The following is a 27374-nucleotide window of genomic DNA, read 5'->3' on the forward strand; positions in this document are numbered from 1 at the left end:
CTTTGTTTTTTTATTTATGTGTATGAACGAGCTGCTTATGTTTCCCATGTCACGACGAGTTTGGCTCTAAGGACCAGAACGTCTGTCTCCATGAAATCTGTTCTCCTGGATAAACTGCAAAAATGAAGCTGTTTTCTTTTATTTTATAAAATATGAACAAAAAAACTTACAGCTTGTAACTAACTTACTTGTTATAACTGCATAATTACAATATAATTAAAAATGAAATAATTCTATTGTTTCATTTCTTTCTTTTATCTGAAGAAAAGTGCAGACAAACTTGTGTGAGTTACAAAATAAAACAGGAAATCTATTTTTGAATCCTTCTTTTGGTAAAAAAGTAGAAGCAACAGTGGAATTTCCCAGCAGGCAACGGGGGGACTTTTACCCTCTTTTAGAAAAAATATCGTGTTCTGAACTTCGACAGGAAGCATCTGACAAAAACACGCAGCTGATGCAACACTTTTATTTACAGGTGTTTAATTCTGTCCTTTATCTCAGGTGTGTGTGTGTGAGTGTGTGTGTGTGTGAGTGTGTGTGTGAGTGTGTGTGTGTGTGTGTGTGAGTGTGTGTGTGTGTGAGTGTGTGAGTGAGTGTGAGTGAGTGTGTGTGTGAGTGAGTGTGAGTGTGTGTGAGTGTGTGTGAGTGTGTTAATAAAAGCCTGGAGTCACAGCTGAGAGCTTTAACTTCAAGCTTCTGAACTTTGGGGTTTTTTGGGGTTTGATGTGAGCACCATCGTCTTCGTGTTACCAGGCTGAGAGTGACAGGAACTGAGGACAGACAGCGGACAAATTACCTCACAAAGACCCCGTACTCTGTCCCAGGGGGCGTGTTGTTGCTGGGCTTCCACCGGAGGACGTGGCGGAAGTTCAGAGAGTTGACACTAAGGTTAACAGGTGCGGGAGGCGGGTGAGCGAGCTCTGCGCGAGAAAGAAAAGGGAAAATATGTGAGGCAGTGTGATGAGTCACGAGGATCCAAAGTACACCTGACAGGTATCAGCCTGTGTGTGGGTGGGGCAGGATGGAGCTACGTGAGGTATTTGGACACCTGACTGCTTTTACATAACTCACCTGAGCGCAGCAGCAAGCTGAGGCAGAGCAGCAGAGGCAGACAGGCCATCGTCACAGGTGGGCAGGATTCATCGTCACGTCTGCAAACGGCGCTGAGAGCCAGGAAACACCACGCGGTCCAGCTGCAGCCAAACATCATCTACGTTTACATCTCATCGACGAGACGATTGTAATGTTTCAGATTGTTTCAGGTCGAGAAAAGATTTTCAGTCAATTAAACATAAACTCAGTTAGTTGACTAACTGCAGCCGCTTTATCCTGAAGAGAGAAAACCCCCACCATCAGACAGCGGTGACAAAAAACCCCTTTTCACAGGAAGAGAGCAGGGAAACAGGATGAAACACAAAAAAGACAACATTTAGCGACGCACTGCAAACGGCGACAGAGGGGAGAGGACGCGCTCAGAGCATCACGGGAAGTCCCCGAGCTGGGAGAGCCCACAGCGGCGCGAGGAAGGACGCTCCACCCGCCAAAGGTCACAGAAACAGCAGCCTCCAATAATCAATAATCTATAATCAATGCTGTGAGAGCAGCTTCTCTCAGGCCTGCAGGAAACAAAAGCATCATAATGATGATTTACTCTCAGACTTCTGGGCAACATCGTCATCATGTTGCATCAAGCATGATGATGACATCACAGCAAGTCTGGCACCTTCTCTCCTCTTCCTCCTCTGCTGCCACTGAGCCCAGCTCAGCCCTGCTGCCTCAGCACTCTCACATCCTCCCACGTGCATCACTTCTACTACATTATTAGAAACCAGAGTTTGAAGGTTAACTTTTTACTCGTGCAGTGTTCACGAGACGGGAGCCGCAGAAAAAACCGACGTTCTTTTACAGAAACAGGAGCTGTGCAGACTGACTGGAAACACGCTCAGGACCCCGAGTCTGGTTCAGAGGGTGGGAGCCTCAGCACCGCTGTGAAAGTCTCCCAGTTCCTGTTTTCAGTAAAAACATCACGATGAGGACGGTTCATGAGTGTGAAACACCAGGACATCAAAGGTTTACTGTATGGTGTTTGAAAAACCACACGTGAAAAACACACAACACAGTCAACAACAATAATAATCTAACAAATCTAAATGTATATTTCTGTTCTTAAAGCTCAGAAATGCCCTCACCGTTTCTAGACTGAGGAGAAAAGTTTTGGCCTGCAGCCACAGTGGAAGCAAATCCTCATCAAACTGTCTATATACAAAATACAAACATGGCTTACATGGTGGTACAGGTTCAAAAATATTTCCTTTGTAAATTTAATCTCTGGATTAAAAAGGGCGATCGTGGCTCAAGAGTTGGCAGTTCATCTTGTAATCAGAAGGTTGCCGGTTCGAGCCCCGGCTCGGACAGTCTCGGTCGTTGTGTCCTTGGGCAAGACACTTCACCTACCTCCTACTGGTGATGGCCAGAGGGGCCGATGGCGCGATATGGCAGCCTCGCCTCTGTCAGTCTGCCCCAGGGCAGCTGTGGCTACAACTGTAGCTGCCTCCACCAGTGTGTGAATGTGAGAGTGAACGAATAGTGGTATTGTAAAGCGCTTTGAGCCGTCCCGAAAAGCGCTATATAAATGCAATCCATTATTATTATAATGACAATAACGATAATCCATCACTTCTGGTGATCCTCGTCAGGGTCACAGGGGGCTGGAACCTCCCAGTTACCCTGCACCCTGGACTGGTCGCCAGTCTGAGACAGACCACCATTCACACCTGTGGGTAAATAAGATTCACCCACCAAGTCAGAGTACACGGAGGGAACCCACACAGGCACGGGGAGAACACGCAAACTCCACGCAGAAAGACCCGACAACAGCGCTAATCACCGCGCCACCGTGCTGCTAAACACCAACAACAATAATAATAATAATAACTGGACAGTCTCGTGCACTTACAGTAAGTCACATCACAGAAGTTTTAGTCAGCGTGGTGTTTGTCAGAGTGACAGATCGTCATTAATAATATCTGAGCCCACGGTGAAACCTGTCCACTTTCCCACGTTTAAACACTTCTCTTTCAACTGCTGCTGTGTCCACAGTGTTTGCTCTACAGCCATCATTTTACCCTCAAAACGTCGCCATCTTTGTTCTCTTTCCAACACTGTGTCTTTCAAAGCTCAGAGATGTAAAGTTTTTAAACTGTGTGGATTCAAGTGGAGGGATCACATTTTAGTCATTCAGTGATTCAAAGAATATGAACTTTTAATATTCATTCAGATGTTTTCTGACTCTAAATTGTCTTTTCTCATTACTTAGGTTTTTCTAATTTACATTTAAAACATTTTCAGCTATTTTCCAACTTCTTCTCTGTACTTGTCAGCTTTTAGCAGTTCAGCACTTTTGTTTTCAGGTGAAAATTTCTGTATTTTTCATCTCATTCAACATTTTTAACTTAAAATTCAGCAATTAATTCATTTCAGTGCATACATTCAGATTCAAGCATTCACACTGCAGTTTCTTCAGAAAATGCACTTTCTAGTTATTATTATTATCATTATTATTATTATTATTATTATTATTATTATTATTGTTGTTGTTGTTATTATTATTATTGTTGTTATTGTTGTTATTACTTCACGTCGGTGTCAGCTCCACAGTCTGACCCCTGTTGGTGTGTACTAGTCGGTAGTTAAACACCATAAACTGCCCCGGAGTGCCCGCAGGTCACGGAACCGACACAGCCACGCATGTCCACGGTGTCGTGGACATGCTCGCCCGGCCTCGGTGGCCCTCAGCCCGGTCACTCACCTCCTCTCTGCCCGGAGCGAAGCTTCCACAGCCTCGGAGAAAGAGGAGCAGCTCCCACAAACTCTCCTTACACTGTGACGCAGACGAGCTCCTCTCAGCTCTCCACATCAAACCTACCACCGCTTCCTGCCACGCCCTTCAAAGTAAAAGCCTCCCGCACCAACACAGTTCTACACTGGTCTCGGTGGACTTTTTTTTTCTTAAGCTGGATCTAGTTTTCTGTATCTTAATAATATGTTATTAAATTATTGTAATGTGCTCGGGATGAACTGTGGACCTGTCACAGTAGGAATTGACTGGCTAACATCATGCGTGGGCGTGTCGGAGTGCCAGGGGAGAATTTTTCCCTTGCGTCGGGAGCGCGCACTGATGAGTGTTTGTGGGTTACAGGAGAAAACGATGCATTAAATGTTCTCACGCGGCGCATCATTTCCACACTGTGGCTCATATTTATTTGTATCCTGTAACTTTACCGTTTAAAGTGCTTGGGGAGTTTGGGTTTGGGGGGCTGGGGGGCATAAGTTCGGTATTCTGTTGCATTTTAATTTTGGGGGAGCTGGGAGGAGGTGGTTGGGAGGTGTAGTCGCAGTTAGTTTGGGGTTGTCAGTGTGCACTGTCATTAATTTGCAGTGGGTGGATCCTGTGCTGTGGTTTATACTGGTGTGGACAGATGCGGCGTCAGTCGGATAAAAAAAAAATCGTAGATCTTTTACTGAAGTTCACGAACTTTTCCGGTAAAACGGAAGATTCAGTAGAATTTCTCTACTATTTACGGACAGTCGTGTTTCATCTGCAGACACTGGTTTTCTCTGTAACTCATTAAATGTATTTCTTTATATCCTTACACTTCGATAGTTACAACCTATTACACCATCTGCTCAAAAAATCGTAAATTAAAACTTCATGAACAAAATAACTGACAGACATTAAAATGTGAAGATTTGTATTTCCCTTGAAGTCAGTTTGTCCTCATGTAAACGTGTTCATGCACATTCAAGTGTTTTCTTCAAACAGGACACCTGACCAACAAACATGTAATAGTATTTGTACAGTAACAGTATCCAGAGTACTTTAGGTTCGAATCACCGCTGTGGTTGTTTGGGCTCAGCCAAACAGGTGTGGTTCACATCCATGTGTGTCCACTCATGATAAGGACACACATGTAGTCCTGCATTCACTTCATCAGTGAATCCGAGTGAACGTTTGTCCTGCATTAACTCTGTGGGGTCTTCACCTCACAGTAACACGTGTGTTTGTTAACTGATGCTATATGAATAAAAGTGAACTACAGGTGTTCGTGAAACGTGTCTTTATTAGAACAGGACGGATGGATGAGCACAGCCCTCTCAGCACAGGGCTGACACCACTTTGCCCTTTATAATAAATACAACACAAATATATTAGGACAGGTTACTAAACCAAGCTTACAGGTAAAAGGACATTTACTGAACTGATCGTGTCAGCTCTTGCTTTTCAAGGACAACGAGCAGCAAAGTACAGTTAGCAGAGTTTGTTCTGATGAAGACTTTAAACTGTAAACAGCAGCGCAGTGAACAAGGATCTGTGTCCACGAATGTGTCCTCTACTCATTTAAGCCAGACGGTGACTGCTGTCCTCCTCTGTGCTCTGAAACATGTTAAACATGGATCCGAGTGAAATGAAGAAAATGAATGTTTTTATCAGATATTAATAAGAACAGCGTCTCCCTGTTTGTTTTCTCTCGGTTTGTTGGTGATAGTAATGTTTTTTTAGTAAAAATCATTAAGAATCTGTTTTCCTGTGAAAGAACTCGATGGGCTTTTAGAAAAAGTTTTATTGGATTTTATTTTTTCATTAAATAAATAGATAATAAAACGAAAAAGAAAACAGGTTTTGGCCACAGTAAAATGTGTCATGTATTTATAATTGTATAAATACTTGAATTCAGACTTTGTGATTTTTCGTGTTGGAGCATCTTTTCTTCCTTTCACCCGCCTGTGTGAAAACAAAGCCCTGGGCTCCCTCTGATGGTTCGTTAGTTGAGGACAGGAGGCAGAAAGCGCAGGAGGACTCAATGCTCTTACGTTGAAGTTCTTCCGCTTCCTGTCTCGCTGCTATTGCGCTTCCCAAACGTCACTCGGTGGTTTCCAGGTTGCTGTTCGGGGGGCCGCCGCTGGAGGGCGCTGTGGGAGTTTATTAGTTAGGAGTTTTTTTTTTTAAACGCTTTTATTTCTGTGAACTCTGATGAAAAGCTGCAGAGCTGTGAGGAAATGTCTCAGCGACTCGCTTTAATAAAGTTTTTAGAATCAAAGGCTGCTGGTCTGACTGCGACTGTTGTTTATCACTGTTGGTGTGAAGTGCAGGCACGCAGCTGTAACAAAGTCAACATCACAACTGTTAGAGAGTTTTCTCTGGGATGCTGGGACGATAGCTCCCTCAGGACTCAAACTCCGGTCAGAGAGTGGGGCACAGAGAGTGATGTCCGGATATACTTTAATGAAAGTTAACAGCAGCTCAACAGTACAGCATTAGGTATTCTTAACAAGTGTGGGAGGGGCGGACAGGCGTGTGGTTCTGAATAACAAGAAACAAGGAGAAACAATTATCATATGTAAATATAACAATCATCACTTCCCAACATCATGCCAATATAATGAACTGTAACACAAATAATCAGCTGAATGCTCTGACATAAGAAAGTCCCACAATCCCATTTGAACATGCCGGAAATAAGAATATCTGCATATCTCAGACAACAGAAAAGACCTGATGCATCAAAATTAGGAAAGTTCAGCAATTACATGGTCTTCAGTGCCCTCTAGTGGCTAAATAACCCAACTGCGGTGCACAGATCCAACCCGCAACAAAGGCTCAGGGGCGGATCTAGAGAAGTTTTCTTAGGGTGGCATGAGGGTGGCAAAGAAATCAAATGGGGTGGCAAAATCAAAGCCTTTTTTTTTTCAAACACATATGCAGGTGGTTACATATGGTTAAAATGATTCAAATGCAGTAAGTATACACGTTTTTCATATATATATATAGTCTCTAACTTAATTATTGTCTGTAGCCCACATAATTACAGTTTTGATTTTATGTACTGTATAGCCTGTATAATAAATAAATATGTAGTACAATAAGTATAAAATCCAGAAAACTACACAACATGGGGCGGTTCATTTACAAACACAACACAATAGAACACAAAGTCTAACTTAAGTTTCACACTGTTTTTTGTTAGAAAACAATCACATTGTTACAGCTTAAATTACACAAAATGTCAGAAATCTGCACTGTCATGAACAAAAATATAAACCTAATTTTTCATGATTTGTTGGATTAACCCTCTGAGGTCTGAAATACAACCGGACATTTTTGACTCCTTTTGAGTTTACGTTTGTATTTCCCCCTCAAATTGTTTCATTTTATTTTTTCCTCCTTGCCTTGTTTGGTCTCATTCTTTTCAGCTCAACTGAATTTAGTTGTTTTTTTCACTGACATACTGCATTAGTATTACTGATCTGAAATCACACAAAGAACTTATAAGCCTAGTAGTATTTTTTTACTGTAAAAAAAACCACAGACATGTTGAGTAAATTTTTATAACTTGAAATGCAAATATAAATTGTACATTTTGTAAACATATACAACTATTTATCTAAAAATGCAGCCAATACACCTGCCGTTTTTTTTCATCTTGTACAACTAGAGCTGGGCGATATAAGATTTTTTCATATCACGATATGTTTTTTTCATTTCAGGCGATAACGATATATATCACGATATAAGCCAAATAACTATATTTGTAAGATTTAAATGTGCCGTTGCTCACAAGTAAAATGTGAAATAATCAGCAGCTTGTTTTGAATTAAATATTTATTTCCCATAATAAGTTCAACAGGGTAGATGTACTTAAGGAACATGAGACTTTTTCAGATAAATAAAGGCAAATATTGCAAACTACACAAAAGGCAGCCGCTAAAGCGTTTAAGTTTCAAAATAGAACAAACAAAACAGACTAAATTGTCAATTCCACTTAGAAACAAAATATTAATTCTAAAAATAAATCTTAGTTTGTTTTACAGAAGAACAGACAAAATTGACTAACTTTTGTCAATATCAAATAAACTGAGAACTAAAAGGAAATTCTCAATCTCTCCTTGTTGTATAGCTTAGCTTTTCAAACAGTTTTAACAGTGACTTTAGTCTGACAAAAGCCGAATGACGAATTAGCGCTTTCAGTCAGAGATTGAGCATGCACCGCTTTATTGTATTTCCAGACTTGCTTTCGGCACAATTTACAGTGCGCGCTACTCTGTTTTTTGTTAGACTTGAAATAGCCAAAATACCTTCACACTACGGAACTTCTGTGGCCCTTCTGTTCGACAAGCTCTCCGGCATTGGAACCATCACCTGTTTTCTCTTCGGTAACCTTCGCTCACGCTCTCCGTTGATTTTTCTCTAGTCGGCAAACTCCTTTCCTTCATTACCCGGGCGGCACGGCGGATAGCTGCTTCCCAAACAAATACACATGTGCGGCTTGGAACTTGTGTTGTACGTAACAAGTCACGTGACGTGACGCTGCGGCTGTGATTGGTTCGGCTCTGCGCTACTTAATTTGGATTGGCTGTTCTTCTTTTTTTTTTTTAAGAGGACAAGAGAGATGCGGCCTATCGCAATAGTTTAATTTTTCTATCGAGAAAAAGTTATTTCGCAATACATATCGTTATCGTTCTATCGCCCAGCTCTATGTACAACCATTTAAAAATACTACTAAAACTAAAATGAGAGAACAATCAGGTGTCGCAATAAATGGTAAAAATGGTAAATGGCCTGTATTTGTATAGCGCTTTACTAGTCCCTAAGGACCCCAAAGCGCTTTACACGTTCAGTCATCCACCCATACATTCACACACTGGTGATGGCAAGCTACGTTGTGGCCACAGCCACCCTGGGGCGCACTGACAGAGGCGAGGCTGCCGGACACTGGCGCCACCGGGCCCTCTGACCACCACCAGTAGGCAACGGGTGAAGTGTCTTGCCCAAGGACACAACGACCGAGACTGTCCAAGCTGGGGCTCGAACCGGCAACCTTGCGATTACAAGGCGAACTCCCAACTCTTGAGCCACAATCGCCCGCAATAAGATGCCCCACAAATGATGTGTGCCAGTAAAAATAAGTTTTTCCACCAAAAGACAGAACAGCACAGGGAGAAACCTGCAGGCCTGACAGCAGGTGTATCACTCCGCTGGTTTTCTACTTAGTGACAGTGTTTACATTGCAAATGTGCCTTAGTGACGTGTCTGTGAAGGTTCTCAGTCATCCAGGTCATCGTAGTCAAAGGAGTTTGCAAAGAAAAGCGTCTGGACTTCTTTAAGTTGCTTGAAGACGTTTCACCTCCCATCACCCTCTGGAACACAAACTTGGAGTAATTAGGACCCTACACCACCGGGCAGAACATGTTCCCTCTAAGCCTCAGGGAAAAAAGAAGGAACACACACATGTAAAGGAAGCACTGAAAACATGCGGTTATCCTAACTGGGCATTCATAAAGTCAGCAAAGAGGCACAGAAAAGAAGACCAGACACCAGCGAGGGAGGATAAGAAAGACAGACGCAACAACATTGTCATCCCCTATGTAGCCGGTGTATCAGAGAAACTCAGGAGAGTTTTCTCCAAACACGACATCCCAGTGTACTTCAGACCCAACAACACACTCAGACACAAACTGGTTCACCCGAAAGACAAAACTCCAAAACACAGACTGAACAACGTGGTGTATGCGGTACAGTGCAGCGAGGAATGCCCGGACCTCTACATTGGAGAGACCAAACAGCCACTTCACAAGCGCATGGCACAACATAGAAGAGCCACCTCCACAGGACAAGACTCAGCAGTCCATCTGCATCTTAAGGATAAAGGTCACTCTTTCGAGGATGCCAATGTTCACATATTGGACAGAGAGGACAGATGGTTTGAAAGAGGAGTGAAAGAGGCCATCTATGTCCACTGTGAGCGACCATCTTTGAACAGAGGCGGTGGTTTACGACACCAACTGTCTGCCATCTATAATCCAGTTTTGAGTTCCCTCCCCAGACGCCTTAACGCCCACTCACATCCTGGGCCATCTGACCTCAGGAATTCACATGACAAGGTGGGGCCAGGTTTCACAATGGGCTCACCCGAAACCCTGGCTGATTAGGTCCCACACCCGCTTTCACACCTTGGCGCATGTGATTAGAGGATCACCAGGGGGTCCTTTGTCCCTCCTTGGGGGGATACTCCCACTGGGTTTAAATCTGGGACTCTCGGCCATTTGACCTTAGAACTGAAGAAGCTTCTCGGATGAGAGGTGAAACGTGGCTTAGTGACATTTATTAGTGCCCTCACTGACACACAAAGCAAAACAGCGACTACACAACAGAACAACTACACAAGACAACACAACACACTAACTTTACACTCCACACTAAATGTCACAAATCTCCCACATCTAAAAACTCTCTCTCTCTCACTCGCATTACCGTCACTCCCAAAACTCTCCCCTCTTCCTAAACAACCAAATCCCACTTGTTGACTTTTTTTTTTTAAAATTGGTCGACATGGTACATTTTTCCACCGATAGGAAAGAGGTGGCTTTTTTTTTCTTTCTTTACTGTTTTTGCGCTGTCCTTAGAAAACGCTTAAAACACACACACACAAAAACGTGACGACAGTATTTAGAAAAAAAAAAAGCACGGCTTAGATATATATTATCATAAATCTGGATTTACTGGCCTGTAATAAAAAATTTAAAAACTTTGACGTCCGAACTTTCAATGTGAGCTGAAATAGAGACTCAGTGTGGCTGCAGCTTGTTACTTTGTCAGCTTAAATCGATCATGTGATTTGGAGGTGCAGCGTGTCCGTGGACCACAGCGGGGTAATAACACTCACCTTCCTTCCATTTCCAGAGTGTAACAACCGACCACCTGTGTAAAATCCTTATTTCCCATGGTGTTGTTCAAAATGTGCTCTGGCACAATCATAAGCATGGCTTGCTACTGAAAACAAGACAAAAGCCGGTCCCTGCTATGGGCTGAACCATTTGTTAATGGTGGAGGGGGGGACACTATGCAATATATTCAGTTTTAGCATTTATATTCACTGTTGACTGTAACTACGCTCAAACTGTTAATGCTATCTTATTTTAATAAACAACACTGTCATATGCAAAACTGGGGTGGCACTTGGGGTGGCACTTGCCACCCCATGCCACCCTTCTAGATCCGCCCCTGCAAAGGCTACGGTGGTAAGTCACATGCCTCTACCAATCTCGATAAATCTCCTAGCATAAATCCCCTGTAATTAACTTCAAAGTACAACCCGTGTTATAAGTGGAAATGGACTCGTAGAACTGGAGGGATTCTGACTCACATTTGCGCAGGAACGCACACGGCCGGAGATCGCTATTCCCCCGCACTCATGGAGAAAAACATGCCTAGTGCTCCTCGGACTCGTGATACGGCAGGACCGTCGTAAAAACATGTGACGTCATCACCGCAGCAAACAGTAAGAACAAAGTGGAACTTATTGGCTGACATTAACATTACGCTTATAGCGATGCGATTGAAATATAAGGAGACTTTCGGACAACAACACTTTTTCAAACTTTATTGTCAGACTACACAAAGCTTCCACATGATGACGTGTTTATGACATTCACTCCAAATTATATACAAATCAAAGGTGCCGAGCCGTTTCCAAATACAAACCTGCTCCTTAAACACACGAGTCATCACGAAGCCTGTAACAAGCGTGCAAATCATCCGAAAGCGAAACACATTCCCTGATGCAGAGTTAAGGTGCTGGAACAGAGACCAGGAGAGGAAACGGAGACAGGACAAGGGAGTGACGTCAAACCCAAAAAACCCGCTGAGCTCATTTTCACCCATTTTGTGGTGGAAAGTTCCAGACTCTTTGACTTTCAGTGCCAGTCCTCTGTGAACTGCCTGAGAACCATTATGGAGGCGTGTTACAGCCCAGTTTAGCAGATGGGGAGAGCTGTGGAAAAATCCCAGTGTGTCAGAGCGCTGCACGCTGGAAATGTGAGCGCGCTCTGTTTGTGTTTACCAGAGCAGATGGCATTCACAGACAGACTGCCTGTTGCATAACTACAAGTGTTTGTGCTCAGGAAGGAAGAGCAGGAGGAGCCTGACAGTCACCGAGGAGGGCAAACTCACCCAGCGGTTCTCCTTATTCCTGACTGGGTAAACTTGAAAACACAGACTGTATATAAAGATGGACAGCATGGCAATCGCCCTCTGGTGGCAGGTTGTGGTAAAAGCTATAAACCCTGCCCCCTCCAAATCAAAGTGATCTTAAACATTTTCTTCTCATGAGCAGTGCTTCTTATACTCAGGCTTTCACCACTAACCAGGTGACGTCAGCTGTTGGACAGGCCTAGAGACCAATCACAGACCATCTACGAGCCTCAGGTCAGCCCGGAAAAACAAGGATTCTCCAGCTGGCTGGTGAAGCACTAAACCTCCCTGTGACCGCTTCCAGCAACCAGGTGGAGAATTCACATTTTTCCTTAGCAATCAGAGGTTTCCGTGCAGTCGCTGTGATAAATGCTAAATGTAAATGATGTAAGCATGATGTAAGCATGATGTAAGCATTACATAAGCATGAAAATCAAGTGTAGAGATCCTCCGATGAAGTCAGTCACTCACAGGTAGAGCATCTTTCGTGTTACGTGGAGAAACTCAAGCGGACCGTGTGTCACTGCTGCTGGGTTTGGTTGCTCATGGGCAGAGATGGGCAGTAACGCGTTACTTGTAACGCGTTACTGTAATCTGATTACTTTTTTCAAGTAACGAGTAATGTAAGGGATTACTATTGCAAAAACGGTAATTAGATTACCGTTACTTTCACGTAGGAACGCTGCGTTACTGCGTTACTAAAACCGTGATTTTTTGCGAGAACGTCTCATGACAGTGACGTAAGCGAGTGCGACGTTCGTGACAACAGCTGTCTGCAGATCATAATATATCGAGTGCGGGACAGAGTGTAGCATGCAGCGTTTAAAGCGTGGAAGTACTGACCTTATTTTGAGTTTGAGTCCATAAAAAGTGACAAAAACATTAGTGTCCGTTGTGCGTGGGAAGAAAACTTCTTTTTACAGCGAAAAAACCCCTAAACTTCCAAGCAAGCACCGAGTGTACTACGACGTAATGTGAAATTCACAGAGAAACTCGCGGATTCTTCCACTGACCGCTGCAGCACACCTGCACCAGGGTAAACCTCCTCCGCCTACCCCAGTCCTGCTTTACAGGTGAAAATAGAGCAACAGGACCGCTAGTCTTTGATTTTATTTATTTTCTGCTGTGTTTTACTTGCATCTATTTGAAAGAGTGAGTGTAAACACAAAAAAATATTTTATGTGCTGGAATGTGCAGAAAATAGGTTTAAATGTTAAACAAATTTCTTCCAGTCAGAGAATGTTGCATATAATTTAATTTTTGCTTGATGCATAAAGTTAAAAGATTAAAACTAATAAAACAAGTTTTAAAAAGAGACTTTTCCATTTGATTACATTTTGTATGATGAATTATGCAGAAAAAGTAGAATTGGGCTGAAAGATCTATCGCTTTATCACCTATTCAGGTTGTAAATCGTGTTTTTAAAAAGTAACTAAGTAACTAAGTAACTAAGTAATTGATTACTTTTGAAAATAAGTAATCAGTAAAGTAACGGGATTACTTTTTGGGGGAAGTAATCAGTAATTAGTAACTGATTACTTTTTTCAAGTAACTTGACCAACACTGCTCATGGAGCGTGCAGCCCTGACCCCTCCCTGACTTCACACCACATGATCTATAATTATGCCATAAAAGCTGCTCAAATTATATGAGACCAGATCCCAAGGCCTGCAAAACTCTGGGTGCTTATCAGAGTCTGCTGTCAGGACGGCTAACCACGAGTCAGTGGTCACTGCCGAGGCATTTAACTAACCAATATGGCGGAGAGGTCATGAATAATATGCGCTTACATCAAACATGAACGTCATCAGTGTTTATCTGCACGTTCGTTTTTCTGGAAAAGGATTAGCGGTTTAAATGTCTATACTTTCAACTGAAGTTCCACCTACAACCACTAGAGGGCTGCAAACAGCCAGAAAATAAAGAAGAACGTTTGTTTTGGTCATTTAGGGACTGCTTCAAACAGCAACAGCCCATCAAAGGTTTATATGGACTGTTACAGTATAAGAAATGATAAATGTATCTTTATAGCTTATGGTTTAACTCAGGAACAGCTTTCAGTTCTGTCTTTGACCACCAGAGTGTGAGGAACTACCAAGACATTAGCAAACATGCACTGATTTGCCTGACAGCCTCGGTCGTGTGGCTGCAGCACAGCGACACCTGCAGAGCCAAAACTGAACTTTTTCAGAACAGAGAAACTCCAGGAAACTGAACCCTCTGTTCACATCAAACGATTGTGCATGAGATCAAACCCAGTTTAAGAAAAAGGGCTAATCCCTCCACCTGGCCCTGATTAAGTCGAACGTGCTAGCTTGGACTCTGGCCATGTGTGTGCACTTTGTAGCTGTCCTGCTGTGAATGAGAATTAGAACCTGGAAGCGAATCAAAGCATTTCTGACGCACATCGTTTTGGACTCTAAGGTTGGTGTTTGTAAAAGTGAGCTGTGCTCTGTGCACGTTTCAAAAGCTTCTGTTTGCGGGAACATTTCCTCACACAGAGGCGCTGAGCAGCGTGCAAAGTCCTGCCGTGTAATTAAGGATAGAGGCCAGCGTGTGCTGGGTGTGGACCTGAACTCTGACTCTCTGCTCTGAATCCTCACTGCACGGGTTTAACACACACACACACTCGCGCACACACACACCAGTGATGGGTCGGTCGCGAACGAAATGGCTCTTAGAACCGGATCTTTGAAGTGAACGACGCGAGCCGGATCCTTTTTTTACCCCCTTTCTCTCACCCTCTCTCTCGCACTTTTTTCCGCTTCACTTCACACGTGAGCCTTGTGCTTGTGCTGAACAGAGGGGCGGTAGTTACACTCTCAGTAACACAGGAACAGAGCGGGAGCGAAAGAGAGAGAAAGAGAGCCATCGTCACATTAGAAAGGTGTTGCGGGAACTGCTGGCTTGTGTGTGGCTGGGTGCTGTGTGAGGAGTGTATGCGATGTGTGTGTGAGCATGCGCGTGAGGAAACGTGGTGAGCGAAAAAGAATGTCATGGGTAGGGGCGGCGACCGGGAGCAGCGCTCTAACGGGCTACAGCCTATGCAGTGTGTTTGAAGTGTGCAGTACCGTTATTAAAGCCTCATCTCTTCAGTACTCCCGGGTGTCTCGGCTGATTTCTGCCTTCCTCACCACTCCACAAAAGTGAAGGGAGTTAACCCCGAAGGAGGACAAAACTTCGGCCCTGGAGGAAGCATCTCCCCTTGCGTCTCCCAACCATGGTCAGAGGACCGACGGCGAGGAATGGTTAACACTGGTGATCATGAAGGGACTCTCTCGCCTTGTTAAAGGAGTGGTGAGCACTAAGAAAAGCCGACAGGCTAAAGTGGCTAACGATAAAGCCGAGTGACGGTAATTACAAGTGTATTGGCTCATAGCTAAGCTAACTCCATTTAACGCAATGTTTTTTTTTTTTAACCTGTCCCGTTTGGTTCTTTTGCCATCAGAATTATTGTCTAAAGGCGAAGAAAGATGTCCAGTGGATTTACTTTACCAAATTGACCATCCCAGCCTTGCCGTAATGGTCCATTTGATTCACCTTTTATTGTTTATTTTATTTTCACTTGCTGAATACGGGACAGACTTGACTGGGGGAAAGAAAGGGGAGAAAGAAAGAGGGAAAGAAAAACAGCTGAGAAGAGGGACGGGGAAAAAGGGCAAAAAACAAAAACCAACAGAATAAGCAGACAAAAAATACATATATCGATCACCTGGATCACCTGTTGAGAAAGGAAAAAGAAAGCAAGCAGAAGAAAACGAGAGTAATAAACAACATCACAATGATCTATGGGCAGTAGCGGTTTTAGATACGGGCGACACGGGCGGTTGCCCGGGGCGGCATCGTGGTGGGGGCGGCATCACGGGTATCGGCAAAAAAAAAAAAAATTGCTCGTACTCATGCTGCCCCGACGGCAGCCAGCGCATATTGGGAATGTCATAGGCACCGATCGGTTTTCTATCGCCCATTTGCTGGGAGTAAGGGCGCCCTCCGTTTGCAAGGTGCGCCTGCTGCTTGCGGCACAGGGAGGAGAGGGCGGGGCGGCGGGGGATTCTCTGGCTGGCTGGAGCAGCAAAAATTACCAACTCGCAAAATAAAACAAAATAAAAACAAACCAACAAACACGAAAACACCAGACATTATGATACAGACTTATAATTTGCACCGATGTTTTTTCAAAATTCTATACGCGAAAAGTGAGCGCGAGAGCCCTCGGTGCGCCTGCGCGCTGCTGAAGTCAAAGTAAACTTCTCCGCTACATACAGTCCAGTATATAGAGAGACGAGACCACGAGGCTCCAGTTACAGCAGTGCAAGTAAACGAACAATAAATATTTAAGAGTAAAAAAATAAATATACACTTTAGGACTCGGGGTAAAGGGATCAATAACAATTTAAAATGTATATTTTATATTTTGTTGATTTAAAGTCTCACACACAACCCGTTTTTAAAGTTTAAAAAAAAGAGAAAAGAAGAGGAGTGTAGCGACTTCCACAGTCGGTATAGAGGCCGGGGATTGAGCCTATTTGCCTGACGCGCTGTCAACTTTACGCAATAATGCGAGAGGTGGAATTGCTTGCTTGTTTATTAAAGTGTTTGAAAAGTTTACAGAGCAATGTGTAATTCAAACTCTTAAAACATCACAGGCTCTAATGCAACAAGGGGAAACTCGTTGTGCTGCGGTCAACAAAAACTACGGCTACCCAGCCCTGCTCTGTCAAAATCAAACCAGTGAAAGACAGACTGACAACGTCCTCTTAATGTCACCGCTAGCACCCACGTGACTCCCGTTACACATCACCATAGCAACCAAACAAATGAAAACCCAGTGATCATTAAAATTCAATACATTTAATTATGGCTCCTACAAGGAGAAACGAGCAAAAGATACAGGTAAGCAGATGTGTCACTGGATAATGGCAGGTCATGTATCCTAAAACATTAAGAATCAGAATACTTTCTTAATCCCTAAGGAAATTATGTGGGTTATGTTCCTCCAAGAAGAAATGGTAAAAATAGTAACAGTAACAGACTAAACTCCAAACAATATATACAATAATATAATATTAATTAGTCAGTGTCAATTGTTGATTTGTCCTGTTCTCATTGCATGACGAATTATGATGTCTGTTTAGTAGACGTTTGCATACTATGCATACTCACTCTCTCTTCATGTGTGTGTGTGTGTGTGTTTCTTTTTATAACCATTCACTGAAACACCTAGAGATGGTTGAGTGGAAAAATTCCAGTAGATCAGCATTTTTGCACCATGCATCATGCTTAAATCATCTTTTGTCCCCATTCTGAAGCTCAGTGTGAACTTTAGCTCTTTTTCATGACCATGTTGATATTTTTAAATGCAGGAGTGGTTGCCGTTTGATGGGCTGATAAAATATTTGCATTAAGAAGTAGTTGAACAGGTTTTGGGAAGTGAGAACAACTAACTTTATGCTATTTATTCCAAATACTAACAGGTTGATGTTTGAAAATGTGTTTTTTGCATGCAATTGATTTTCCAAGTGAATTTTATCTAAGTGACTTCTTCAGTCTCCACTGAAAACGTTAAGTCCACATGAACAGAGTCAGTTTTTTGGGATTTCCTTACCTGGATGATTGAACATCTATCAAGACTGTGTAATGTAAAGTTTTTCCTTATTTTCACATTTGGTGTGACCTTTACCTTGATCCAATTCTCACCGGAGTTAAATCAGCTCAAGCTGTTATTGGTATCTACCCTCACACAATCTGGCCATCATATCATGACGAATTATGATGTCTGTTTAGTAGACGTTTGCATACTATGCATACTCGCTCTCTCTTCATATGTGTATGTGTGTGTGTGTGTGAGGGGGGGGGCACCCGAGGGGGTGTTCGCCCAGGGCGCCAAACAGGCTAGGACCGCCACTGTCTATGGGAATATGACAGTAAATACTAAATATTAAACATTATGGTGCAGCACGTAAGATCGACAGCGCACAGTGTGCTTTGAGGTAGGAGCCAAAAAGGGTGTAGTTTGTGTGTGTGAGCACCCGTGTGTACACCTGTGAGCATGGACGCGCTTGTTTTTTTTTTTTTAAAAGGTTCCTTCATGTAATGATCTGCTAGAGGGTGTGGGGGGGCCACTGCCCCGTCCTCCAGGGCATGACGCAGGTATGGAGGAGATCAAAACTCCAGACATCCAGAGGCCCCCAGAACACAAGAGACCAAGGAAGACCAACAGAGGGGCAGCCGCGCCACTATCCCAGAAAGAGCTGAGGAGAGTCCCAGATGAGGGGTCACTCAGCAGCCGCGGAGCAGAAGCCAGGGGGGTTGCAGTGACGTGCCCGTGAGCTCCGCCGGCAGCCAGCTGTGCCTGAGTGACCGAGCCCCGGGCCGAGAGGCCGAGGGCACCCCGCCTCCGAAGTGGCCCGAGCGAGCCCCAGGCTCCAGGCCCCGACAAGCAGCCGCCAAGGAGTGAGCCGGTGTGTACCTGGGCGCCCACCCCCGGACACAGAGAACCACCAACGCACCGATGTCTGAGGGCGTCCGCCATGCATTTAACGCAATGTTAAATGCACCCATGCGATGTATGCCTTCCAGTAGCCTTAATGAAGCCATAAGCTATGGGCAAACCCCTGCACAGCGTCAGCCACGCTCAAGACCAGGGAAGACCCGCTGTGTGCCCCGTCAGCCCCCATCTGACAATGAAGAGGACGGTGATCCTAGAGAGGCAGTCCCCACCCTAAGTCCGGGCCAATATGACGGCACTGGACGTAGGGTGGCTGCCTCTTGGCTCTTGACGGAGGCGGTCGCACTTTTCTCCTTCTCCTTCTCCCTTACCTTTCCTGCTTGGCTTCTCATGTCTTTTGTATAGTCTCGCTTATTTTCTAACCCTCAAAGAGTTTCTCAGTCTTGTTCTCTAAAACCTAAAGAATTATGGATTTGATCAACTGGTTCTGTAATGGAATTGACACCTTCCTGGGCTTGGGAGAGCCCGATTGTCCTGCGGAGACGTTTACTGCTGGATACTTGATGGTCGGTTGCGTCATGTGTCTGGTGAAACTGTCGATGGAGGACACTGAATGACATCTACCAGTTCAGAACCATGATAACAGAGTTCTGGCTGATTGGAGCTGGCTCGGACCTGGCTTATCGAAGAACAAGAAGCGGCTACAGCTGTTCAAAATCCCACAAGGCTGGCCAACATGATAGACGATTGGCAGGGCTGTGAGTACTCAGACTGTGTTTTGAACGCAATATAGGTAAGATCTTGGAGAAGCTCATGGCTCTGCTATATGGATAACATCTTGGAGAAGAACAACGGGAATTGAGAGAATTGGTAACCAGTGATGGACATTAGACCAACTGTAAAAATTGGATGCCGTTGTTCGCACTAAACCCAAACATTCACCATCTTCAATCATGCGGCTATCCCACTGACGCCAGCTGAGGGACTGCCAAGGTCGAAGCTGAATGGAACAACAAAAATCTCCATGATAACAGGATTGTTGTCAGAACTCTTTGTTCCTCCTTCAAGGCCATTCTCGTTGATCAAAGATTGTTGACTTTTGCTTAATCGGGCAAAGGGACACTTTCTCTCGGTTGAACACGGAACACATATACACACACGCATGTACACTGACACAGACCTACCCCCCACCCCCTCCAAACGCCTTCGAAGCTTATGTCTTTATGTAGTGAGATGTGATGATTCATGTGCTGAGGTGTTTTTTCTGTTCTCAAACTGATCTCCCTGTTGGATCTCAGTCTGGGGGAAGTTCTTTTTTCTCCTCGTCTTTCCTCATGTTGTGCTTTTTCCATTGTTATACCTCTCTGACCTGTCTTCCCCATGTGATGTTTGTGTAATGTATTTATGGTCGGAAGAATAAGATGGCGCTGGCACGGCTGGCATTCTTAACCCAATTTCCCTCGGGATGAATAAAGTATTATCAATCAATCAATCAATCAATCAATCAATCAATCAATCAATCAACCAACCACACCGTGGTAGGAATTTCTGCACAGGTTTGAGAGCTGCGCTGAAGCCAACTATTGGTCAGAAAAGACAATGACAACTCAGCTTAATTTCTGCCTAGTTGGAGCAGCAGGGGCCATTATCCACAGAAATCCCCGCTCATCCAAATGGGATTACCGCCACCTGGCGGACGAACTGGAAACTGCATACGGCCCTTCTTCTGACCATGCAGCTGCTGTTGCTGTAGAACTGAGGCAGTGAGTGAGTAAACCTGGTGAGGCCCTGCATGTTTTCAGAGATGACATTTATGGGAAAGTGGCTGTTGCATATGGTGATAGAACAGAGATTGAACAAGACTCTATAGCTGTTGAAGTTTGCACAAATGGGCTGGGTGATGCAGAAATAGTACAGAAGTTGTTAGAGAGGCGCCCAGCCACACTTGCCTGTGCATACGAACCGCCACGAAACCACCAAAAAGGCTGCATCTTATATCACCAGTGCCATGCAGGCAGGAGCCCGTAACTCAGCTGAATGCCAGCCCCGAGCTGCTGTGGTCAGAGAAAAAGACAAAGATGAGACTGTTGCTGAGAATGCACCTGCAGCTAGCTTTGTCGCTTTGTCCCACACACACCCTCAACAACACCGAACAATCGCCGAAACTTTAAAAGGGGTGGGGTTCACTGCCATAACTGTCAAGGTTGGGGCCATGTCCAAAAGCAGTGCCCTTCCCCTCACAAAACCACCAAGGCTTTAACATTGAACAGTAGCCCTTGGGACAGCCCAAAACCCACCGTGCTCCACCTTATGTGCCAAAGCCAAGAAATGAGTATCCCCATGCGCCTCTACGAGGTGGAGGTATGTGCTGTTTTGGACAGTGGGGCCTGGAGGAGCGTGCTGCCGCTGCTCTACTACAACTCCATCCACCCAGACGTGAGGCCACCACTACAGCCCTCAGTTGTTGAGACCTTGCTTGGTGTGGGACCTGGGGACGTGCCGGTGCTAGGTGAAGCCCAGATACCTGTCAATATCAGGTATCTGGGCCAATATCAGGTGGATGTTGATTTCCTGGTGGCAGATATAGCAGGAAATGAGGTGATACTTGGGCATCCCTTCCTCATTCAAGCTGAAGCACATCTTGATTTCGGCAAACGCCACATCATCCTGTTCAGTGAAGAGGTGCCCTACTACCAAACTGAAGCCAGTGCAAAGTCACATGCAGTTAGAATAGCTAGAACTGTGGTGGTGGATACGGGGCAAGAGTGTATGGTGAAAGGCAATGTGCATCCAGGTGCAGCAGCTCGAGGTGACATGATGCTTAGTCCCACCAAAGGTTTTGTTGAGAAGCACAATGGTCTCCCCAGCTGCATTCACTGACCAGCCCTCCTTGTGGTTCATCTGCACCTGCAGGAGCTCTATGCCCAGAGCTCCACAGACCTCAATGTCTATGAACAGCTCCAACTGAAACGCTTGCTTTGCACTTATGGACATGTGTTTTCTACAGGGCCTGCCGACCTGGGCCGAACCAGCCTTGTGCAGCACGACATCATAACCCATCTTGGTGCCCCAGTCAAACAACATCCACGAAGAATGGTAAATGGCCTGCATTTGTATAGCGCTTTACTATTCCCTAAGGACCCCAAAGCGCTTTACACATCCAGTCATCCACCCATTCACGCACACATTCACACACTGGTGATGGCAGCTACGTTGTGGCCACAGCCACCCTGGGGCGCACTGACAGAGGCGAGGCTGCCGGACACTGGCGCCACCGGGCCCTCTGACCACCACCAGTAGGCAACGGGTGAAGTCGGGTGAAGCCCAAGGACACAACGACCGAGACTGTCCAAGCCGGGGCTCGAACCGGCAACCTTCCGATTACAAGGCGAGCTCCCAACTCTTGAGCCACGAAGAATGGCAGGGGAAAAGCAGCAACACCCTGATCAGCAGATCTACGACAACCTACAGAGCGGTTTCGCCCAACGCAGCCACTGCAGCTGGGCCTTGCCCATCGTTATGGTGTATAAGAAAGACGGGACATACCTTCTTTGCATTGACTACAGGGCTCTCAACGACCGCACCATAACAGACGCCTACCTGCTACCCCGCATCCAGAACACGTTGGACATACTCTCGACTGCCAGATGGTTCAGCACATTAGACCTCGCATCAGGGCACTGGCAGGTTGAGCTGACGCCTAGAGCACGCAGGGCTGCCGCTTTCTGCACTAGGACAGGCCTCTTTGAATGGAACGTCATGCCATTTGGACTATGCAATGCCCTGGCGACGTTCCAGCGGCTTATGGACCGCGTCCTGGCTGGCATGCTAGCTTGAAAGTGAAACCTGCCAAATACTGCCTCTTTCGCCGCGAAGTTGCTTATCTTGGCCATGTGGTATCCGAGCATGGTGTGGCTACCGACCCCAGCAAAGTTCAAAAAGTTCAGATGTGGCCTACACCCACCTCCATCCAGGAGGTCAGACGCTTCATCGGCCTGGCCTCATACTGTCGCTGGTTCGTGAAAGACTTTGCCTCTATAGCCGAACCCCTGCACACCCTGACCAAGAAGAATGCACATTTTCAGTGGCACGCTGAGCACCAAGCAGCTTTCGACAAGCTAAAGTGTCGGCTCACCTCTGCCCCTGTTCTTGGCTATCCAATTGACCATGGTGAAATGATACTAGACAATGATGACAGCGACACGGGCATCGGTGCAGTGCTGTCACAGATGCAACAGGGCGTGGAACGTGTGTTAGCATATGGGAGTCGTAAGCTATCAAGAACTGAACAAAACTACTGCACCACACGACGTGAACTACTAGCCGTCGTGGATTTCACATCCCATTTTCGCCAGTACCTCCTCGGACGGCCTTTCAAAGCATGCACAGACCACAGCAGCCTGCAATGACTAACAAAATGAAAGAGCCAGAGGGACAGTTAGCTCGATGGCTCGAGAAGCTTGCCAAGATCATCCACTGTCCAGGTCGAGTGCACACCAATGCTGATCGCCTCTCCAGAACACCCAGTCGCCAGTCCTGTCCATGCAAAGTGCTGGACCCCTCCACGCATCTCGGGGGGACCAGTCATTGGGCAGTCCAATGCGAGTTGGACTCTGACACCAGCTCCCTGTTGCCGAGTCCCGTGAGGGTGGAGGGACAACCGGCTACTATAGCGGTGTGTCCAGTGGGGTAGGTCATAACACCCCTACACTAGACACAAAGACTTTAGACCAAACTGCTCTTACCATGTCAAAACACTCCTACCAACACAGACATCTCAGCACAGATAATTCACACTAACACAGACATATCACACCAGAACATTCCCACTAATACACACACTGTAAAGCTGACTGAGAAAATATATGTGGCTAAAACCCTTGATACTGCTTCTTTGTTTCATGGCTGGACCATGGGGGAGCTGAGCCAAGCCCAGGACGCTGATGCAGACATTGCACCCATACGCGCCTGGATGGAGGCCAGCAGTGAGCGCCCCCAATGGACTACTGTTTCGCCATGCAGCCCGGCCACTAAGACATACTGGGCTCAATGGAAACGGCTCTACTTCAGAGATGGAGTTCTGGTCCGTCGCTTCTATTGCCTTGATGAGACCCACTTCTCCCAAATTGTACTGCCACGCAAGCTACAACCAGAAGTAATGAGCCAGATGCACAAAGGGCCAGTGGGCGGACATTTTGGTGTCGAGAGGACTGTGGCCAGACTACGAACCCGATTCTATTGGTATCACATGAGGGAAGACGTCGCTCTTTGGTGCTGTACTTGTACCAGCTGTGCATCCAGAGCCTGACCCCAGAAGACACCACAAGCTCAGATGGGAACTGTCGGGGTAGGAGCCTGAAGCGCGATCGATCAACTGCAGACCAGACAACAAACGACGGAGGCTTCAGAAAAGTGCAATCAAACGATGAGTTTATTAACACAGGAGAACAACCATCAGCATATGGCCTGTTTTGCTCTGACAGAAATACACTGGGTTCTGGTTTTATAGCATAGAGGATCACGCCCCCACGTACACGTCAAATACAGGTCAAAAATACATTGTTTACAGACAAGGGTACATCATGTACATCTTAATAACTATAAACAGACATCTAACTTCTCTTTTCTATATCACCTGCCTTTTACGGTAATAAACTTCAAGCTTCAGGGTCTCTAAGAGCTAATAATGGACACTTGTCATTAATCACTAAGTAGACTAAATTGCAGCAAGTCTCAAGAAGGAGCAGAAGACACTTGGGCCTTCGCTCAGGCCTGTTGCTAGATTTATGTGTATTGTAAGCATCCATGCAATTAACCTGCTATGTTCTCATCTTCCCTCAACATGTATCACCTGGACACTCTCACCAGTGAAGCTTAAAACCCTCTTGGATGGAACATCAACTCTAAACAAGCACAGATATGCAATGTGTATAAAATGAACTCTACCTGTGAATAGAATGAATGTGATGACAAACATATGCAATATGAACCCTGTAAGAAATATTACTGATAAAATAATACTGTAAAACATGTTATTAATGCATTTATCATAAGGCAGGTTATATGGTAGCAATAAAAGAATCTCTGAATCCCAACAAGCCCCAATGGAGCGCATTGTGCTGGACATTATGGGACCATTGAATGAGACGGAGCGCAGAAACCGATATGTGCTTGTGATACAAGACTACTTTACAAAGTGGACTGAAGCCTTTCCTATCCCAGATGAACGGGCTGCAACTGTCGCTGAGGTCATTGCATCTGAGTGGGTGTGCCGCTATGGGATACCTCAAGCAGTGCACAGTGACCAGGGATGCGATTTTGAATCTGAGGTGTTCCAGGGGGTGTGCAGTTTGTTTGGCATAGACAAGACTCACAAAACACCATTCCAACCCCAGTCAGATGGCCAGGTTGAACGTTTCAATGCCACTCTCCAAAAGATCCTGGCTTCCACAGCAGAACATTGCCATTGGGACTGGGACCTGATGATCCCGTACGCTGTTATGGCCTACAGGGCGACCAAGCACAGTGCTACAGGTTTCACCCCAAACTTCATGATGTTTGGCCGAGAACTGAGTGAGCCAGTGGACCTTGTCGCAGGTTTACCTCCTGATCCAGACAACCAACCCTCAGCTCCAGAGTATGTGCAGCAAATGCTTGAGCGGCTGGAGCTGGCCCACCTCATCACCAGGGAAGCCCTGCGTGAGTCAGTCATGCGCACAAAGAGACAATATGACAAGAACTGTTGCCACACACAGTACAAGACTGGAGATCCTGTGTGGTATCTCATCAAAGGAACACGTCACATCAAGAACAAGGTCAAAAAGTTCCTCCCATCGTATGAAGGACCATTCTTTGTCCTGGGGCAATTGGATGACCTAGTTTATCGGATCCAGAAGAACCCAAGGTCTAAAATGAAAGTTGTCCACCATGACCAGCTAAAGCATTATTGCTGCCGCGAGCCCCTGGACAATACCTGAGTTCTGGATAAAGCTCATCACTGGTCACCTACAGAGGTCCCACCACCAGCTTTAGAGAATGACCCAGCAGACCGTGATCTGGGTCTGCACAGTCTGTTCTCTACTGACACTGGCAATGGCCCCAGCTTCTCTCAGCCATCTGTTTCAGTTGCAGCTGATCCCACTCCGGTTGTGCTCGTCCCATCGTCCCCTTCCCATGTAGACCATGTGAATGGTGGGGGTGTGGTGGGTGAGCCAGACTATCTCGGCCAGCATTTTCAGCCACCAACTCGTCATCGCAGAGCACCAGACCGGTATGGGGTGTGGGTCACTTAGCTTGGTTTATCTACCATTAACAGTTCCAAGTAGGACTGAAGATTCAGTTCAAGTTTAAATCGTTTCAGCCTCCTACACTGTTAGCTACAATGGTTTAAGAGAGCTACATTTTTCATTGTTCCAGTGTTTACATTAAAAAAAGGGGGAGTAAAGTATCTGAAGAACCTACGGGGTTATCTACATGCACTTATCCATTTGTATTTGTGCCTTCCTAGATGCTAGGATAAGTTAGTTATTACCGGTCGCCATGTAATAGCTACAATTGTGTAATTTCTTTTCTACTTTACAGCACTTGAAATGCTTTATTTTGCACATGTATGTACACCTTAATTGAGCCAACGTCTTTGTCACTGAGGTGCACTAGTGGATACTATACCTCACCTTATATGCAGTAAGTAACACTTTTATCTCTTCTTGATGCATTCTCAATCATCCAGGAAAGTAAATCTCCAAAAGTTGAATCTGTTCATCTGGACGTAGCGTTTTGTGGGAGAAACGTTTCGTCACTCATCCAAGTGACTTCTTCAGTCTCAGCTGACTGCAGGTTTCCCCAAACCTTATAAACAGTACATTTGCATAATGACTGAAACCAGCCCACTGAAGGAACAATGGGCTGTGAGGTCAGTTCCTTAATCATAATTATGCAAATTCTCATGACCATTGATCAACAATCACTGACCAAAACCCACTGATCAAAGAACACTGATCAATGGCCATGAGTCCCATTCACAGAGAGTTGGGGAATGGCTGCAATCACAGCATTGTAAGATGGTGACAGATGTACCCTTAGGCCCCCTCCTCCATTCAGAGATGGTCTTTCCCTTTTCACGTAAATGGCCTCTTTGACTCTGCGCTCAAACCAGCGTTCTTCCCTGTCCAGGATGTGTACATCCTCATCCTTGAAAGAGTGTCCACTGACCTGTAGGTGTAAATAGACTGCAGAGTCCTGGCCTGACAAGGTGGCTCTTCTGTGTTGTGCCATCCGCTTCGCCAGAGGTTGTTTGGTTTCCCCGATGTATAAATCCTGGCAATCATCCTGGCACTTAACAGCATACACTATGTTACTCTGTTTGTGTCGGGGGACCCGATTCTTGGGGTGGACCAATTTTTGCCGCAGCGTGTTTTGGGGTTTAAAAGCCACAGAGACCCGGTGTTTAGAAAAAATGTGTCTCAGCTGTTCCGATACTGTTTATAAGATTTGGGGAAACCTGCAGTCAGCTGAGACTGAAGAAGTCACTTGGATGAGTGACGAAATGTTTCTCCCACAAAACGCTACGTCCAGATGAACAGAATCAACTTTTGGAGACTTTTATCTCTTGTGGGCTCTAAGCGGTAAAGGGATTGTGTACCAGTTCTATGCATTACATTGCTGGAGTGGAGCTATTGTTTAATTGCCATCCAGAGTGGGGGGTAGTGTTGCAGGAACTGCCGGCTTGTGTGTGGCTGGGTGCTGTGTGAGGAGTGTATGCGATGTGCATGCGTGTGAGGAAATGCAGTGAGCGAAAAAGAATGTCACGGGTAGAGGCGGCGACCGAGAGCAGTGTTCTAACGGGCTACAGCCTACGCAGTGTGTTTTGAAATGTGCAGTACCGTTATTAAAGCCTCA

General features: G+C 45.4%; 2 protein-coding genes across 4 annotated transcripts in view; both read right to left on the reverse strand.

The window, feature by feature from the left end:
* LOC100692337 (uncharacterized) overlaps positions 1-27374 on the reverse strand; it is a 72461-nt gene that overhangs the window by 9134 nt on the left and 35953 nt on the right. Inside the window, exons 1-3 of one of the 2 annotated variants that reach the window (XM_019353028.2) lie at positions 3809-3959; positions 1072-1193; positions 797-920 (exon numbers count right to left, since the gene is read on the reverse strand). The exons of the other annotated variant lie outside the window; for it this stretch is intronic. Coding sequence (XP_019208573.1) covers positions 797-920; positions 1072-1120 — 173 coding nt within the window. The 5' untranslated portion in view covers positions 1121-1193; positions 3809-3959. Of the gene's footprint in view, positions 1-796; positions 921-1071; positions 1194-3808; positions 3960-27374 lie in introns of those variants that run through there. 2 annotated transcript variants of the gene reach the window in all.
* LOC109197612 (interferon alpha/beta receptor 2-like) overlaps positions 6114-27374 on the reverse strand; it is a 33983-nt gene continuing 12722 nt past the window's right edge. The window contains exon 3 of one of the 2 annotated variants that reach the window (XM_019353033.2): positions 6114-6158. In XM_019353033.2, coding sequence (XP_019208578.1) covers positions 6129-6158 — 30 coding nt within the window. In that variant the 3' untranslated portion in view covers positions 6114-6128. Of the gene's footprint in view, positions 6159-6310; positions 6362-27374 lie in introns of those variants that run through there. The other variant, XM_019353030.2, reaches the window with a different exon arrangement.

Source organism: Oreochromis niloticus, linkage group LG16 (genome assembly GCF_001858045.2).
Source record: "Oreochromis niloticus isolate F11D_XX linkage group LG16, O_niloticus_UMD_NMBU, whole genome shotgun sequence".
NCBI classification, from domain to species: Eukaryota; Metazoa; Chordata; class Actinopteri; order Cichliformes; family Cichlidae; genus Oreochromis; species Oreochromis niloticus.